The 17,838-nt window shown below is 35.0% G+C and overlaps 1 protein-coding gene and 1 long non-coding RNA gene across 5 annotated transcripts in view; one reads left to right on the top strand and one right to left on the bottom strand.

Moving 5' to 3' along the window:
- The window catches only part of LOC139876722 (uncharacterized), a 25,903-nt gene extending 10,245 nt beyond the window's left edge, over positions 1-15,658 (top strand). Inside the window, exon 6 of the mRNA XM_071864097.1 lies at positions 15,472-15,658. Within this exon, the coding sequence (XP_071720198.1) occupies positions 15,472-15,627 (156 nt within the window). The 3' untranslated portion in view covers positions 15,628-15,658. The remainder of the gene's footprint in view (positions 1-15,471) is intronic.
- LOC139876724 (uncharacterized) lies at positions 14,985-17,838 on the bottom strand. 4 transcript variants are annotated; one of them, XR_011768260.1, is made up of 5 exons: positions 17,737-17,838; positions 17,143-17,204; positions 16,605-16,805; positions 16,332-16,390; positions 14,985-15,259 (listed from the first exon to the last, which is right to left on the bottom strand). It is a non-coding gene; the product is annotated as an uncharacterized lncRNA (long non-coding RNA). The 4 variants fall into 4 exon arrangements; XR_011768259.1 differs by having other exon boundaries at positions 16,332-16,805; XR_011768261.1 differs by lacking the exon at positions 14,985-15,259 and having other exon boundaries at positions 16,168-16,390.

Genomic DNA, 17,838 nt, shown 5'->3' with positions numbered 1-17,838 from the left:
CAAGTGTGTTTAATATATTCAAAGTTAAGGAGCAACTCCTAATTGGAATTTAGACAACCATATAATTAATCTTCATTTTCATGAGTGCTTTAATCAAAGAAAAGTTTAATATTGTCTTTCATATATACTTAGAACGAGCGAGAAGGATCCGCATGTTGCTGCGGAAAATGATTACACTGGCCTGCACATTATTGTGGGAATTGGTTTCACTTATACCTTAAATAATATTTAACTATTTATACTCTGTAATTACAATACGCCAATTGAAACCTCTGGTTTTCTAATAGATTCTAATACAACCATAACAAGAATAGTAATTAGTAATAACAATTTAGTAATTAGTAATAACAATAGTTATTAGTAATTATATGGTTCATTTGTATGAATTTATGCATGAGACACCCCATTTACAGTGAATCATTTGTAAAAATTGAAAAAGTTTTGTGAATAGATGGTAAAAGTCACTATTCATAGGCCGTTGAATAATAGCAGTATATAATAATAATAATAGTAATAGTAATATTTATCAAGTGTAGAAATTAGGCTCAATTTTCATAAGTGTGATACTTAAGGGTGTAAACTGACATTTCTCAAAAGTTAAGTTTAGGGTAGTTTCTGTAAACATCTAAAGTGTGAGGGTTGATGTGAACAATTTTCTGTTGTCATTAACAGACTCAAAATCAAATTCGTTAAACAGTAGCCTCCAAGTAATGAGTGTTCTTCAAGCATCGATCCGTCAAATTGATTAGTATAAATAGATATGTTAATCGATTGTTTAGATATAGTTTTTACGAATTGTTTTTATTCTGTTTCAATAGTTACATTGTAATCAGTTAGTTTTCCGATTTGTAATTGTGAGTTGATTAATAAGAACATCGAAGTCGATTGTTGCTTAAATTCAATTCGTTTTGTCAGTGAATTAATCAATTGTTTCTACAATTGGTATCAGAGCGGGTTAATCGTGATCTGGCTTTGGAATCAATTGAAGTTTTCACTGAAAAAGAAGATTGCAAGTTACGACGAAGAACTAGGGTTCTGGCGAAGTTAAAATTAAAGTAATGGTGAATGTTAAGTTCGATATAGAGAAATTCGATGGCAAGAATGATTTTGGTCTATGGAGACTCAAGATGCGAGAATTGTTGACACAGAATGGATGTGTGGCAGCTCTTGAAGGGACGTTACCAGATAAAACGACAGATGCAGAGAAGGCACATAGTGCTTTAATTCTCTTTTTGGGTGATAAAGTTTTGAGAGAAATCTCAAAAGAAACAACTGCAGCAGGTATTTGGACCAAATTGAAAGATCTGTATATGACCAAATCTTTGGGTAATCGGTTATATCTCAAGAAAAGGCTTTATACGTTTGTAACGACATCAGGAAAGAAACTTGATGATCATGTAGATGAATTCAACAAGATTCTACTGGATTTGGAGAACATTGATATAAAGATAGATGATGAAAATCAAGCTATCTTGTTTCTCGGTTCACTACCATCTCAGTATGAACACTTTGTTGATACACTTTTGTATGGAAGAAAAGAACTTAAGATGGAAGATGTGTTTGCTGCTATTAACTCTAAGGAATTAAAGAAAAGAAACGATCAAGAAGAATTTGCAGAGGGTCTGTTGGTCTATTAACCAGAAAGAAGAGATCAAAAGAATACCATGAAGTCAAAGTCAAAGTTCAAAAGAAGATGTTTCATCTGCAAGTCTGAAGGTCACCTAAAGAATGTCTGTCCTAATTTTGATCCAAACTATGCTGCAAAGAAAAAGGGCAAATTAGGAAAGAAGAAAAAGGAGGTAAAACAGTCCGATTCTTTTTCTGATACTGGTTATGATAGTCCAGAAGTAATGGTAGTAACATCTGATAAGAACAAGTTAGATTTGCTTATTGATTCAGGGTGTTCTTATCATATGACTAATAATAAAAGTTTCTTAGGAAATTTTAGGTCATTTGATGGTGGTGTAGTAGTTTTAGGTGATGATAGACCTTGCAAAATCAAAGGTATAGGTGATGTCACATTAAAGAGTGAAAAAGGTGATGAATTCACTTTGAATGAAGTTAGATATGTACCTGATATTAGGAGAAATTTAATCTCTTTAGGAATGCTTGATCAAGAACCATATGATTTAAAAATCAAGAATGGTGTATTGTCTGTGTATAAAATGTCTAAACTAGTACTTTAAGGAGTTAAAGGCATGTTTAATACCTATAATTTGAAAGAAAAAGCATTAAGTTGTGTAGCAGCTGTTTCAAGTGTTAATGATAACAAAGAAATAATGTGGCATCAAAGGTTAGGTCACATGAGTGAACTTGGAATGAAAAAGCTTAATAAGATAGGTGTTTTGGGCAATTTAAATAGCACAACCATTGGGTTCTGTGAGCATTGTATTTATGGAAAAGCTCATAGGGTTAAGTTTAGCAAGGGAAGGCACAACACTATAGGTGTATTAGAATATGTGCATTCTGATTTGTGGGGACCAGCCAAAGTAGAAACCATGAGTGGTGCTAGGTATTTTTTGCCCATTATAGATAATTACTCTAGAAGGGTATGGGTGTTCTTATTGGTAAACAAGAATGATGCTTTTGAAAAGTTCAAAGAATGGAAGGTACTAGTTGAAAATCAGACTGAAAGAAAAGTTAAGAAACTTAGAACTGATAATGGGTTAGAATACTGCAATACACAGTTTGATGAATATTGTAGGCAATGTGGAATATCCAGGCATAAGACTGTACCTGGAACTCCACAGCAGAATGGGTTAGCAGAAAGAATGAATAGAACATTGTTAAACAAAGTAAGGTGTATGTTTTCACAGTCAGGGTTTCCTAAAAAGTTTTAGGGTGAAACAGTGACAACTGTAGCCTATTTGACCAGCTTGTCACCATCATCTGCTATTAAATACAAGTCACCTATGGAGGTATGAATCAATAAACATCCTGATTATTCTCATTTAAGAATGTTTGGCTGTGTAGCCTATGCTCATGTTAAACAGGGTAAATTAGAACCTAGAGCCATTAAGTGTGTATTGCTAGGATATCCTGAAGGGGTAAAAGGTTATAGGCTATGGATAATGGATGAAGGTGGATCCAAAGTAATCTTGAGTAGAGATGTAACATTTGATGAAAGTAAGTTCTATAAAGATCTGTTAGCCAGTGTAAATGTTCAAAGTAGGGCACCAGATGTTCAAATTGAGGTGGAGCCTAAAGTTGAAAATGAAAGTCAAGAGGACTTAAATGATAACAGTTCCAGTCAAAATAGATGTCAATCACCTTCTAGTAGTTATCAACTAACCAGAGATAGGGTTAGAAGAACAATTAAACCACCTGTGAGGTATAGTCATGCTGATGTCACAGTTAAAGCATATACAGCTGCTGAGGTCACAGCAGTTGCTTTTGCAGCTGCAGAAAAGGAAGACTGTAGTGAACCACTGAGCTATGATGAAGCTGTAACTCACCTGAAAGAGATAATTGGAAACTAGCTATGCAAGAAGAAATAACTTCATTGCATGAAAACAACACATGGGAACTTGTTGAAAAACCTAAAGGTCAAAAGCTTATACCTTGTAAATGGATATATAAGTTGAAAGAAGGTGTTGATAGCATGGAACCACCTAGGTTCAAAGCAAGATTAGTTGCTAAAGGGTTCACCCAAAGGGAAGGTATTGATTATAATGAAGTTTTTTCTCCAGTGGTTAAACATAGTTCAATTAGAATTATGTTAGCTTTAATTGCACATTTTAATCTAGAATTAGAGCAGCTTGATGTTAAAACTGCTTTTCTGCATGGTGATCTAGAAGAAACAATCTATATGAAATAGCCCAAAGGTTTTGAAGTTCATAAAAACAATGGTGAATTGGTCTGTTTGTTAAAAAGGTCAATGTATGGATTAAAACAGTCATCAAGACAATGGTACAAAAGGTTTGATCTTTACATGATTGAAATAGGGTTCAAAAGGAGTTCTTATGATAACTGTGTCTACTTCAAGTGCTGTGAAGGAGGTAATTACATTTATCTTTTGCTATATGTAGATGATATGTTATTAGCATGTAAAGACAAATCTAAAATTGAAGCCACAAAGGCAATGTTAACGGCTGAGTTTGATATGAAAGAATTAGGAGAAGCTAAGAAAATTTTGGGGGTTGAAATTTCAAGGAATAGGTCTGAAGGTTGGTTAAAGTTAACACAACTTGGCTATATGTCTAAAATACTTGATAAGTATGGATTCAATCAAGCAAAACAAGTGGCAACTCCATTAGCTCAACATTTTAAATTGTCAAAAGGTGACTGTGCAGTAAATGCTGAAGAATTAAAAATGATGAATAAAATACCTTACTCATGGGTGGTTGGCAGTCTTATATACCTTATGGTTTGTACCAGGCTAGATATAGCTCAAGCTTTTAGTGTTGTGAGCAGGTACATGGCTAATCCAGGCAAGAAACATTGGGATGCAGTCAAATGGATTATGAGGTATATTAAAGGAACTTCAAATATGGGATTAGTTTATCACAAGACAGAATCAGATGAAGTATGTGTTAAAGGTTATGTTGACTCAGATCATGCTGGAGATATAGATAAGTGCAGATCTTTAAGTGGTTATGTGTTCAAACTATTTGGTTGCTCAATAAGCTGGAAAGCATCATTACAACACATAGTGGCCCTATCCTCCACTGAAGCTGAGTATATTGCATTAACAGAAGCAATTAAAGAAGCCATTTGGATTAAAGGTTTTGTTGCTGAACTTGGGTTAAGTGACCCAGTTGCTATAGTTCATTGTGATAATCAAAGTGTCCTGCATTTGTCTAAAAATCCCATGTACCATGAGAGAACCAAGCATATAGATGTTAGATTGCATTTTATTAGAGATGTTATTGAAGCTGGAATTGTGCAAGTTGTAAAAGTTCATACAACTGAGAATCCTGCAGATATGCTTACAAAAGCATTACCTGGTACAAAATTCAGAGATTGTTTGAAGATACTTGATATTGGATGAGAATTGTCAGCTTAAGGTGGAGATTGTGATACTTAAGGGTGTAAACTGACATTTCTCAAAAGTTAAGTTTAGGGTAGTTTCTGTAAACGTCTAAAGTGTGAGGGTCGATGTGAACAATTTTCTGTTGTCATTAACAGACTCAAAATCAAATTCGTTAAACAGTAGACTCCAAGTAATGAGTGTTCTTCAAGCATCGATCCGTCAAATTGATTAGTATAAATAGATAGGTTAATCGATTGTTTAGATATAGTTTTTACGAATCGTTTTTATTCTGTTTCAATAGTTACATTGTAATCAATTAGTTTTTCCGATTTGTAATTGTGAGTTGATTAATAAGAATATCGAAGTCGATTGTTGCTTAAATTCAATTCGTTTTGTCAGTGAATCAATCAATTGTTTCTACAATAAGTCTCAAAATGCGAGACTATGAATTTTAAACTTTATAGAACACTTTAAATATAAGAAATAAAGTATTGATTTTTTCAAAACATCATTATAAATTATAAATCTGAAACTGCATTTGATCAGTGCACTTGCGGTCGACTCATGGTTGGACCATAGCTTTGACCGCACACTATATTCACAATATAATGTTTGATCAAACGTGTAATGTAGACTGAAGTTCATATGGGGTCAGATCGCAACATCTTTCGCAAGTGACCATTTTGAGAAACGACTTAATATTTTTACATGTGTTGTGTGTCATTCGTTTGCTAGATAAATGTAGGTTTATGAATAATAGTCAACGTGTACATATATTCATGAGTTGTCATGAGTTGTCATGAGCTATCATGTTCGTCTCTTCCTTATATGTTGGAAGGATTGTAATATATGTACACGTTGACTATTAATGAACTTAAGTATTTACTAATATATATTTACACTTGAACTTCTGATCATCATCAAAACAAAGATTATGATAACGTTCGCATATTAGCGTTAATTTACTACCAACAAACAACAAGATTTAGCATGCACCTAATAGTAACCATCTTAACCGCTAGAGAGAAGTTCTCATCATAATCAAGATCTTCCCTTTAACTATAACCTTTAGAAACAAGTATAGATGTATATCTTTCAATTTCTCCACTAGATTTGCATTTTATTTTAAAGATCCGTTTACATCCTATTGCCTTTCTTCCCACAAGTAATGTATTATTCTTATGCAAAGCATCAATCTCATTATTCATAGCATCAATCCAATTTTTATCTTTACAAGCCTCATATTAGGACCGAGGTTCAATAGATTTGTCAAGAGAAGAGCCAAAATACATATCATCACTAGACACACTAGAATCATTACAATAATTAGTCAAGCGATATTTAACACCGTAACTCATATCAAATTCATGGAATTTAGAAGGAAACTGTTAGGACGAGAAATTGATACGATTTGTAACATGACTAACATGCCTTTTAGTTGCAATTTAGCTTTTAGCCTTGTAATCACAAAAGTTGTAAGGTGTGGCTATGGACTATAAATAGCAATCACCCTCCCCATTTACAAGATTAGTCTTCATAATTTGCTAATTCCCTACACCATTAACTTCACTCTTTCTAGAATCTCTCTAACCCTCACCATGTAACAACCTTCAACATCAATGAATCTTGGCACCTTGTTATTCTAGTTATTGTATTCATCTTCATAGATTCATTGTCATAATCACTGCTAGTGCTTCTATTATTGATTATCTTCATCAATCTATATACATATTGTACGATACATATACTTTCACATACACATTCACATTCCTTGATACATCCAAATAAAGCATCTAGAACACGAATTGAACCTATTTTAATTCTTTCATGTGGTATCAAAGCTTAATTAGTTGATCTACGTCGATCCAGATCTTAAATTCATGTTGAATTCATAAAACAATTATCATAATAACAACTTCATACATACAATATACATATATACTTACATACATACACATATACAAGTAGATTCAATCATGAATTCAAGGATTCTAGACTTTTCATTTTTTGAAAGGAAGATCTCTACATATAAGAAAAGTCTCGCAAGATTTCAAGACATCATCACCAATCAAAAATACAAAAGACAAAAAGAGATTAAAGAACAAATCAATCAAAGAGGGAGATTGTTAGGTCTAGAAATTGATATAATTTGTAATATGTAAAATTACTATTTACCCTTAGATGTGAGATGACTAATCTGTGATTTAATTCATGACTTTCTTATGAAATGTGGTGAAACTTCAAGGCTTTCAAAAGTAATTGGGTCTTTCAATGCACAAATGGTTTATTGTGAGCAAAAGTTGTATAAATAAATACAATCCAAACAAACCATTTTCATGCATAAACCAAAATATTTTGAAGCAATTCTATAAGGTGAAAACCACAATACCTATGATGCATCTGGGTTGGGATATGAAAATCCTGGAACTTTGCTCTCAATTCAATAGGAAATACCACCACTTTATGATATCGACTATATGGGGAATGGTGGTGGATTTTGTTCGTACCTCTAATTAAGAATCAGTGGATGATGAAATTCAGCGAGCTAAGCCAATTTATGCCAAAGTTACTTTGAATTATGATCGTACGAATGATTCATATGAAATACGAAAATCAACGTTTTCACATGATCATGACTAAATTCTTGAAAAGCCAACTACCCCAGACTTAAATGTTTCTTCAACACCAAACCCTAGTACAAAGTTGTATATTCCATCTCATATCTTGGAGAAACATCTTCTTGTTTTGGAACGTGAAACTCGTGATTTTGAACAACGAATTTCTTCTTTGCAACACGAGTTAGAGGAGAAAACCAAAACTTCTTCAAGTCAACATAATTTTAAATAGAAAATGGTTTCAACATGAGCACAAGTTGACATTCTTGATTTCTTCGAGTTTCCTAAAATAGATTTTTCAAAAACAAACTATTTGACATTGTTCTTCCATTACCTATTCTTCTTTTGTTATCAAAAGTCTTAGACACTACGAAGTGGAATTTTGGATTTTTCCAAAGTTTAGAATTCACAAAATGAGACGAAGTCATGTGTGACTCCTCTCTTGAAACAATAGAAAATGCAGTTTTTACTGTTAGGAAGAGGGGATCGCCTGGACGTTGGGAGATATAAATTTGAGAGAAAAACAACTCTATTACTCACAAGAATAGATTTACAGAGTATTACAAAACTCTTACAAAAAAACTCTCAAACTCACACACACTCTCTAGGTTGTGATTACACTTCTCTGAGTGATTTAGGATGATTTACAATTGAGGTTTGCACCTCTATTTATAGTAAAAATTCTATGGCGGTGGAAGGGTGTGAACGGAGATGGTGGGCGGCCGTCATCGTGTTCATCTTTGCTTCTTCTACATGGTGTTCAAAGAAGGCTACTTTGAACATCTAGAAGGTGAGCTTCTAGATTGTAGGCTGGAAACTTTCAATTCTCCCCCTCCAGCCGAATCCACGAACATTCCAGTTATGTCTCTGCATAACTCCAACTTCTCTCGAGTCACCACCTTTGTTAACATATCTGCAGGATTCTCCTTTGTATGGATCTTCACTAGTCTCAACAGTTGTCGATTAATTACCTCGCGTATCCAATGATAGCGAATATCAATATGTTTTGTACGGGAATGGTACATGGAGTTCTTGCTCAAATCTAGAGCACTCTGACTGTCACAATGTACCTTGTACTCCTTTTGCTTGATTCCAAATTCTTGGAGATAACGCTTTAACCACAACATTTCTTTTCCAGCTTCTGCGGCAGCAATATACTCTGCTTCAGTTGTGGATAATGCAACACACCTCTGTAGTCTTGACTGCCATGAAACAGCTCCCCCTGCAAAAGTGTAAATGAATCCTGAAGTAGATTTCCTACTATCAGGATCTCCGGCCATATCCGCATCTGTATAGCCTTCCAAGATTGGATCAGCTCCCCCGTAACAAAGACATAGATTCGTTGTACCCTTAAGATATCTGAGAATCCATTTTACCGCATTCCAATGCTCTTTCCCGGGGTTCGAGAGAAAACGACTCACTGTTCCCACTGCGTGAGCAATATCGGGCCTTGTACACACCATTGCATACATCAAACTTCCAACTGCTGAAGAATATGGTACTGAAGACATCTCCCCGGTCTCTTCCTTGGATGAGGGACAAGAACTCTTGCTTAACTTGAAATGGTTGGCTAATGGAATGCTAACAGGTTTGGCATTGTTCATATTGAAACGTGAAAGCACTCGTTCAATATACTTCTCTTGAGATAGCCATAACCTTTTATTCTTCCTGTCTCGGGTTATTTGCATTCCCAAAATCTGTTGAGCCTGTCCTAAGTCTTTCATGTCAAAAGACTTAGAGAGTTCCTTCTTTAGCTGGTTGATCTTCGTTACGTCTTTCCCTACGATCAAAATATCGTCTACATAAAGTAGAAGAGCAACGAAATCTCCTTCAGAAAACTTCTGAATGTAGACACACTCATCTGCTGCAGTTTTCTTGTACCCGTGACTCACCATGCATGAGTCAAACTTCTTGTACCACTGCCTAGGTGCCTGCTTCAAACCGTACAAACTTTTCTTCAGCTTGCATACGAGGTTATCTCCTGAAACCTCAAAACCTTCTGGCTGCTCCATGTAAATTTCTTCATGTAAATCTCCATGAAGAAAAGCTGTCTTTACATCCATCTGTTCAAGCTCCAAGTTCATACTTGCGACCAATCCAAGTATGACTCTAATTGAAGTCATCTTGACTACTGGTGAAAATATCTCGTCAAAATCAATCCCTTTCTTCTGTTGGAATCCTTTGACTACAAGTCGTGCTTTGTATTTCACCACTTTTCCACTACCATCCTTTTTCAGCTTGAACACCCATTTATTTTTCAGTGCCTTCTTCCCGCGTGGAAGTTCTACAATCTCATAAGTTTGATTTTTCTGCAGAGAATCCATCTCATCCTGCATTGCGAGCAACCATTTTTCTTTATCCTTATGAGTTACTGCTTCATGAAAACTCTCCGGTTCTCCATCTTCAGTAAGTAGAAGGTACTCGGATTCTGGATATCTACTCGATGGAATCCGACCTCGTTCAGATCTACGAACTTCTGGAACATTCTGAGGAGATCCACCATCATCTTGACCTTGTAATGGTGCTGGAACGTCTGGCAGATGGGGTTGTGGCTCCCCCTGCTCAGCACCGTCATTTTCCTCATTATCTTCTACTTCTGGCATTTGTTCTTGCACTGAAAATTCATTTCTCATGAATGATTCCGTTGTTGCCTCTGGCACCTGAGCAGCAACATTTGACTTCTGAGATATTGTGGGTTTTTCAATATCTTCTATTGTCTGGCTTTCATGGAACACCACGTCCCTACTTCTGATCACCTTTTTCTCCTTTGGATCCCATAATCTGTATCCAAATTCTTCATCTCCATAGCCTATGAATATGCATGAAGTGTTCCTTGCATCCAGCTTCTGCCTGAGCTCCTTGGATACATGTGCGTACGCCAAACATCCAAATAATCTTAAGTGAGAGTATGATGGATCCTTTCCAGACCAAAGTTTCTCCGGAACTTCAAAATTCAGTGGTACTGATGGAGATCGGTTGATCAAATAACAAGCGGCTCTGACTGCTTCTCCCCAGAATGGCTTTGGCAGCTTAGCCATACTGAGCATGCTCCGAACACGTTCCATGATTGTTCGGTTCATTCTTTCTGCTATACCATTATGTTGAGGGGTACGTGGGACCGTCTTCTCATGTCGGATGCCATATAATCTGCAATAGGCATCGAATTGCCTGGAAGAGTATTCACCGCCGTTGTCGGATCGAAGACACTTTAACTTCTTTCCTGTCTCACGTTCTACCATGACATGGAACTGTTTGAAGTAATCGAACACCTGGTCCTTCGTCCGCAAGAAATATACCCACACCTTTCGAGAAGCATCATCGATAAATGTCAGAAAGTATCGGTTGCCGCCAATTGATTCAACCTCCAAGGGACCGCAAACATCAGAGTGTACCAGACTGAGTAACTCTGATTTTTTCGTTGAAGAAGAATTAAACGAGACTCTATGCTGCTTACCAAACAGACAATGATTGCAAGAATCTAGTGCAGCATCCTTGTCTACATTGATAAGCTCCTTCTTTATTAGGGTAGACAACCCTTTCTCACTCATGTGACCGAGTCTCTGGTGCCATAAATTTTGTGAAGCCTCCTTTTCTGCAACATTAATACTGTCTGTGCAGATCTTCACATGAGTCTTGTACAGTGTGCCACAAATGTGTCCTCGAGCGACTATCATAGCGCCTCTTGACAATTTCCATGTGCCTTTACTGAAATGACTATCATAGCCCTGTTTATCGAGAGCTACTCCGGAAAGTAGATTCAGCCGAAGATCTGGCACATGGCGGACATCCTTCAGAGTGATTGTGCTCCCGGAACTTGTCTTTATCTTGACATCTCCAATTCCGACAATCTCAGCGGAACTGAAATTTCCCATCTTCACAGCTCCAAAGTCTCCAGCTTTGTATGTTGTGAAGTATTCCTTGTATGGAGTCACGTGGTAGGAAGCTGCAGTATCTACCACCCATTCTGTTTCTTCTCGTGAGACGTGAAGGCATGTCTCATCATGGGTTGAACAATAAGCTACATCACCAGAGATAGTCACTAATGTTTCTCCACCCTTATTCTTCGGCTGTGAACTACTTTGACCTTGTTCCTCTTTTAATCTATAGCAGTTCTTCTTCATATGTCCCTCTAATCCACAATGATGGCATTTATATGTTGGTTTTCTGCCATCAGCTGACCTGCCCCTGCTCTTGCTTCTGCCTCTCCATTTATTTTTGCTACTCATTCGCTGTCTCCCCCGATTCTCTGTGACAAAGGCATGGATCTGATCTGTGCCCATGTCTTTTCTCCTTGCCTCTTCACTGAATAGGGCATCCTTGACCATTGACATGGTAAGTTTGCCATTCGGGGCTGAGTTGCTGAGTGTTACTACCAGCGTTTCCCAACTATCGGGAAGGGAACTAAGTAGCAGTAGCGCCTGAACTTCATCGCCAAGCGGCATCTCTACAGACGATAACTGGTTGACCAAGCTCTGGAACTCACTGGTATGCTCTGCAACTGAAGTTCCACTTTTGAGCTTCATGTTGACTAAACGCCTCATCAGCAGGGCTTTATTCCGAGCAGTCTTGGCCTGATACATGTCCTCCAACTTTTTCCAGAGGACATATGCGTCTGTCTCTTGTGCAACATGGTGGAAGACACTATGATCAATCCATTGACGGATCTGACCAATAGTTTTTCGGTTTGATTTCTTCCACTCTTTCTCTTTGGCAGAATCAGGGTTTATACCCTTCAATTCAATATGATCGAACAAATCCTTACAGCTGAGGAGATCTTCCATCCGAGGTTTCCACAGCGTGTAGTTTGTGGCTGTGAGCATAATCATAGCTCCGAAAGATGATGTTGACTCTTCTGTGGACATTATCACCTTACAAATAATTTTTCAACACAAACGGGGTTGAATTGTAGAAAACAGAGATCACCGTTACGTCCGGAACGGTTGAAAATGGTGGAATAGACACTTCGCGGCTTAAATTCCACTTACGGGGCAAAATTATAATTTTTATAAACTTCAGGGACCAAGAATGAAATTCTGAAAATTTCAGGGACCAAATTGTAAAATTTCAGAAATGCTACAGTACCGCTACAGTGACTGCTACAGTGACTGCTACAGTGCCGCCAGCTGCTACAGTGAATTGCTACAGTGATCGCCTTCTCCGGCAAAAATTCCGGCACCGGTCGTCTTCTCCGGCGAGATTCCGGCGAGTTGACCAACTTTGACCGCGTTTTATGGGCTCGTTATAACTCCGTTTAAGTCGCCGTTTTTTGCGTTGGACTCGGTTCGACGAGACGAATCCAATGGTACACTCAAAATTGAATTTTGAGAAAACTTCCGAAAACCCAAAAACTCAACCAACGTCTCTAACCAAGCTCTTGATACCACTTCTCTGAGTGATTTAGGATGATTTACAATTGAGGTTTGCACCTCTATTTATAGTAAAAATTCTATGGCGGTGGAAGGGTGTGAACGGAGATGGTGGGCGGCCGTCATCGTGTTCATCTTTGCTTCTTCTACATGGTGTTCAAAGAAGGCTACTTTGAACATCTAGAAGGTGAGCTTCTAGATTGTAGGCTGGAAACTTTCATTTACATTAGGAAGAGGTTCAATTAAAAGAATATTGCTTCTAACGAATGAATATGACTCATCTAAACGCATAAGAAATTGCATTAATTTTATTAAGTTAGTGTGATCCTTAAATTCCGTGTTAGCAGGACACACACAAGTAGGCAACTTAACAAGAGCACCAAAAGTAGGGAACTTAACAAGAGCTCCACAAGTAGGCAACTTAACAAGATCACCGGAGGCAATTTTGAAGCAAGAAATCCCCAAAATTTATGAACCCTATCCCAAATTTTTCAAAAATTAGGATTTATTCAATCACCAACAGAAATAACCACCAAGAATCTTTCGAACACCATTGAAAGAACCACACATGTCACACTTGAACCCAAATAGAAAGTTTCAAATAGAAACACCTAAAAAATGTAGACTTAGGAAATCCTAGATCGAGAAAACACCAAAATGATGACAATATAAGTTGAGACTATACTCGAAATCGTAACATCGCTCTAATACCATGTGAAAATTATAGAATGGTATCGATAACACACAGTGTTGATCTTCAATCAGCAGAGTAAATGAGCTCGTCCTCGAGCTTGAACATATTTTGAAGCTCGTTTAACAAACGAGCTCGAGCTTCATATCTCGAGCTCGAACGAGCTCGTGAGCCTAAACGAGGTTTCGTGTGTATATATATATATATATATATATATATATATATATAACACATTTACCTAAAATAAAAAGTTGTTTACCTTCCTTGTATTTAACTCCTACTAGAGTGCCTTTACATCCTACATGGTGTTTCATATATATATATATATATATATATATATATATATATATATATATATATATATATATATATATATAAGTATATAACAATAGATATGAAATTCAATTAAATTAAATATATTAATAAAATAAAATGATATAATTAACTAGTCGAGCTTCAGCCGAGCTCGATCTCGTAAAATTTCAAATGAGTCAAGCTCGATTTTAAGATATTAGGCCCGAACCGAGTAGAGCCGACACCCCTAATCTCTCTACAATACACTATATTGTTCTTAATACAAATGAATAATGGAGGGAATGAGAATAGAGGGAACGTGAAGATGAGAAAAATATAAAATAATAATGAGTCTACCCTAACAAATTATAATAAAAAAAAAACATATTTGGTTTTGAAAATTATGAATTTGGTTAACCCAAAACCAAATATCAAAGTGAATTCAAGTTATACAATATTGAATATATATATTAAATTATTAGTATTAATGTATATATGTATGTAATATGATATGAGTAGATATCTTAACTTTTAAAGGTAAATTATGCTTACTCGAATTTGAAATCCTATTCAAATATTTAATTTTATGTTTTTTCTCATTTCTTTCACTCCACTATTTTGAAATTGTAACCAATTCTAGCCGACATTTCAATTCAATATATGTGAATATGTATGTTGAATCAATAAAATGTATGTACAACTTCTTTGACAATATTTTTTCTTATTGAAAAAGTATAGACTACAACTAAGATAAAGATAGTTTTAGTTTTTCTCTTTATTATTGATTTTGTTTATTTTTTTTGATATAATATATATTGTATTACGATTTATTATTGTATTAAGATTTATTATTATGATTCAATAAACTTATTATATATTGTAAAATGTTCCATTATGTATATTACTTTTGAATTTGGATTGATGCTTTAAAAATTATTACTTTAATGTTTGTTTGCCTCGTGGAGAAGAAAGAAAATAATAACAATAACAATAACAATAATAATAACAATAACAATAACAATAACAATAATAATTTGAAAGTCAAATTTGGTTTTAACCGAACCGAACTCAAATTTGGTTTTCGGTTTGATTTCGGTTCCAGTTCTGATATATGAATTTGGTTTCGGTTCGATATTGATTTTTATAGTTTTAAAACCGAAGAAACCGACCGAATAAACCGCATACCGAACTGATGAAAACCCCGTGATAGTACCACATTTGCCCCTATAATTTGAACCTTTTAGAATAATAGCAGTAGCATCCATATTTATCTCATCACAAGTCCAAGACCTCCGGAGATAATGCACAAACAGGCACACTCCTAAAAAGACAAAACTAACACAAATAAGAACATAGATATATAAAGAATAAGATTGAAACATGAAGAGTAATTTTAATGTTTATTACTAATGCTTTATGGTTAACATGTAAATTAGGAATCAATCAAAATTTATATGAAGCTTTAGTTGTTCACTTTAGTCTCCATATTCCTAATTTTATAAACATAATGATTCATTTTTATTTTTACTACAGTGGTTTTCCCTAGGAATCAACGGCGAAAGAAATGAAATGTTATCTGCAATGAAGTTTTCATACAGTAACCGTAGTCCACATAAGTGGCAGTCTCTTTCTGAATCAAGGTTTCTCTTCTTTCTCTTGTCATTTTATTGTATGCATGCACATAAGTGAGATATTTGGACACTTTTACATCTACCTGGCTTTAATGTTATATTTAGTCATGTTAAATTAATTAACACAAAAAGGAGCAAAATTACAGAATTAAAAAGATACTAACATTATTACACTGTGTTCATATACTCAGCACTAAAGTGTAGTAGGAATATATAACCAAACTAGTTCAGTGACCCGTGATTTCACGGGTTTGATGAAGGAATCAATCATATGACCCGTAAAATATATAAACATTACTGAAATATCAAAGGTATAAACATTATTTGATACATAAGATAGTTATACATAAGATCAGTGGCAATGGCTAAACAGATGTTAGTAGTTATTCTTCAGTATCATATGTTTTATAAGAACTCTTAAGTCATACCATGTTCTAAAATTCTTTTGGACATCTCAAAATCACATTCATAAACCCAAGATGCAAAATTAACCACAAGTACAAAACCATGTGGATTTTAGGTTAACCATTAACTCCGCCATGTCAATTGAACAAAGATCAGAACATGTCTTCATGTCCCAGACAATTAGATAATTACCATGATAAATAATGAAGTCAAACAAATACGACCCAAATAGCTTATACACAGATTCATTTATGGTTAATTGAGATACAGGAAAAAAATAGCATGAAGACATTTGAGATACAGGAAAAAAATAGCAGGAATAAGAAAACAGTCAACTTACTTAGCCAGCTTACTTACTTAAAGGGAGTTTGGTATAGATGAAGCTTGTCATAGGAAGTAGAAGAGCCATTCTCCCCCTGCATAAAACATCCATGCATACCCACATTGAGATACGGAGTAATTATATTTTGTTTCACATCCATTTTTCATGCAACATCATCGAGTATTGTTAAAAAGCCTACATAAAGAGTATTGTTACTTCTTATACTACTCTTTAAACTTCACAAACAGAAATATAATCAAGCATCTTGAGACTCATATAAAAAATTAGTGCAATAATCAGGATCTTACTTAAGCTGAAGGAACTTTCGCAAAATGTTGTATATATCATTTCTCCACCATGATGCAAAGGAATTCAACTCCTTTCGCAAAAGTATTGTATATATCATTTCTCCAACAAACTACACTAAAATACACAAAAAACCAACTACCAGAAACAAAATGAACCCAATGACTATGACCCGTTCGTTGCTGCAAACTAAAAAAACAGCCCTAACAAAAAAGAAGCACATAAGTAACAACGCAAAATCAAATCCAACTAACACCACCCTACCAATACAATATAATCGTTACACGACTGTGGTTTTTTAATTTAGACTACACAATACTATTTAAATATGTGAAAATACCAAATGGGTCAAAAGTAACGGTGCTAAACGCAAGAACGTTTACATGATGCAACATTAACTTATTAAGTATGTAAATATAAAGTTAACATGAATGTGCTTTGTGCTTTTTACCAAGTTATAATAAGCAAAATAATAAAAAATTAAGTATGTTACTAACATATAAATTTTTCAATGAAGAGAGAAACTAAAAGGTAACTTACAGTCAAATGGGTCCAACAAAAAATACACTCTTTGTACTTTTCATTGTTACAGTCATCCATACCTACAAATGCACAATAATCATCATACCACAAATAACTTTTGGAAACACAAATTATGAAATTAAGCTCTCTACATCAAAATACACTATTGCAACATCATCGAAGCTGTAAAGATATTTTTGTGCGAACCAGTTCACATACATATACCGATACATGATTTCTAGGAAGGTAATGAACACTTGTTTTAATAAAATCTAATAATGGACTTTGGTTCAACTAATTAGGTCAAAATTGCATATGATTATGATATGAAGTTGAATTAAATGAAAATTTGTGTGGTGTGGCGTTAGTTGCAGAAGAAGCTGCAAAAATTCTTGTGGATCTAAACTTCAAATAGTACTTTTCAAATACAAAGAGATTAAACTTCAAATAGTGCTTTTCAAAAAAAAAAAACTTCAAATATAGTAACCTTGATTAAGCGAGACTCAATAAAACTCTAATAAAACTCTAAGAAGATGCATATAAAGAACGACTGACATCATCCCCTTCTGATTGAATATGAAAAAAAAAGTATATCTTGAAGTAAACACTCACATGTAATTTGTAGGATTGTAGAAGCTGTGAATTTTTGAATAAGAAATTGATGGAGATCAAGGGTTAAAAGTAAAAGGAAATGAAGAAATGACGGATAATTTG

This window comes from Rutidosis leptorrhynchoides, chromosome 11 (assembly GCF_046630445.1).
Source record: "Rutidosis leptorrhynchoides isolate AG116_Rl617_1_P2 chromosome 11, CSIRO_AGI_Rlap_v1, whole genome shotgun sequence".
Lineage (NCBI taxonomy): Eukaryota > Viridiplantae > Streptophyta > Magnoliopsida > Asterales > Asteraceae > Rutidosis > Rutidosis leptorrhynchoides.
This window is presented reverse-complemented; position numbering and strand designations above follow the sequence as displayed.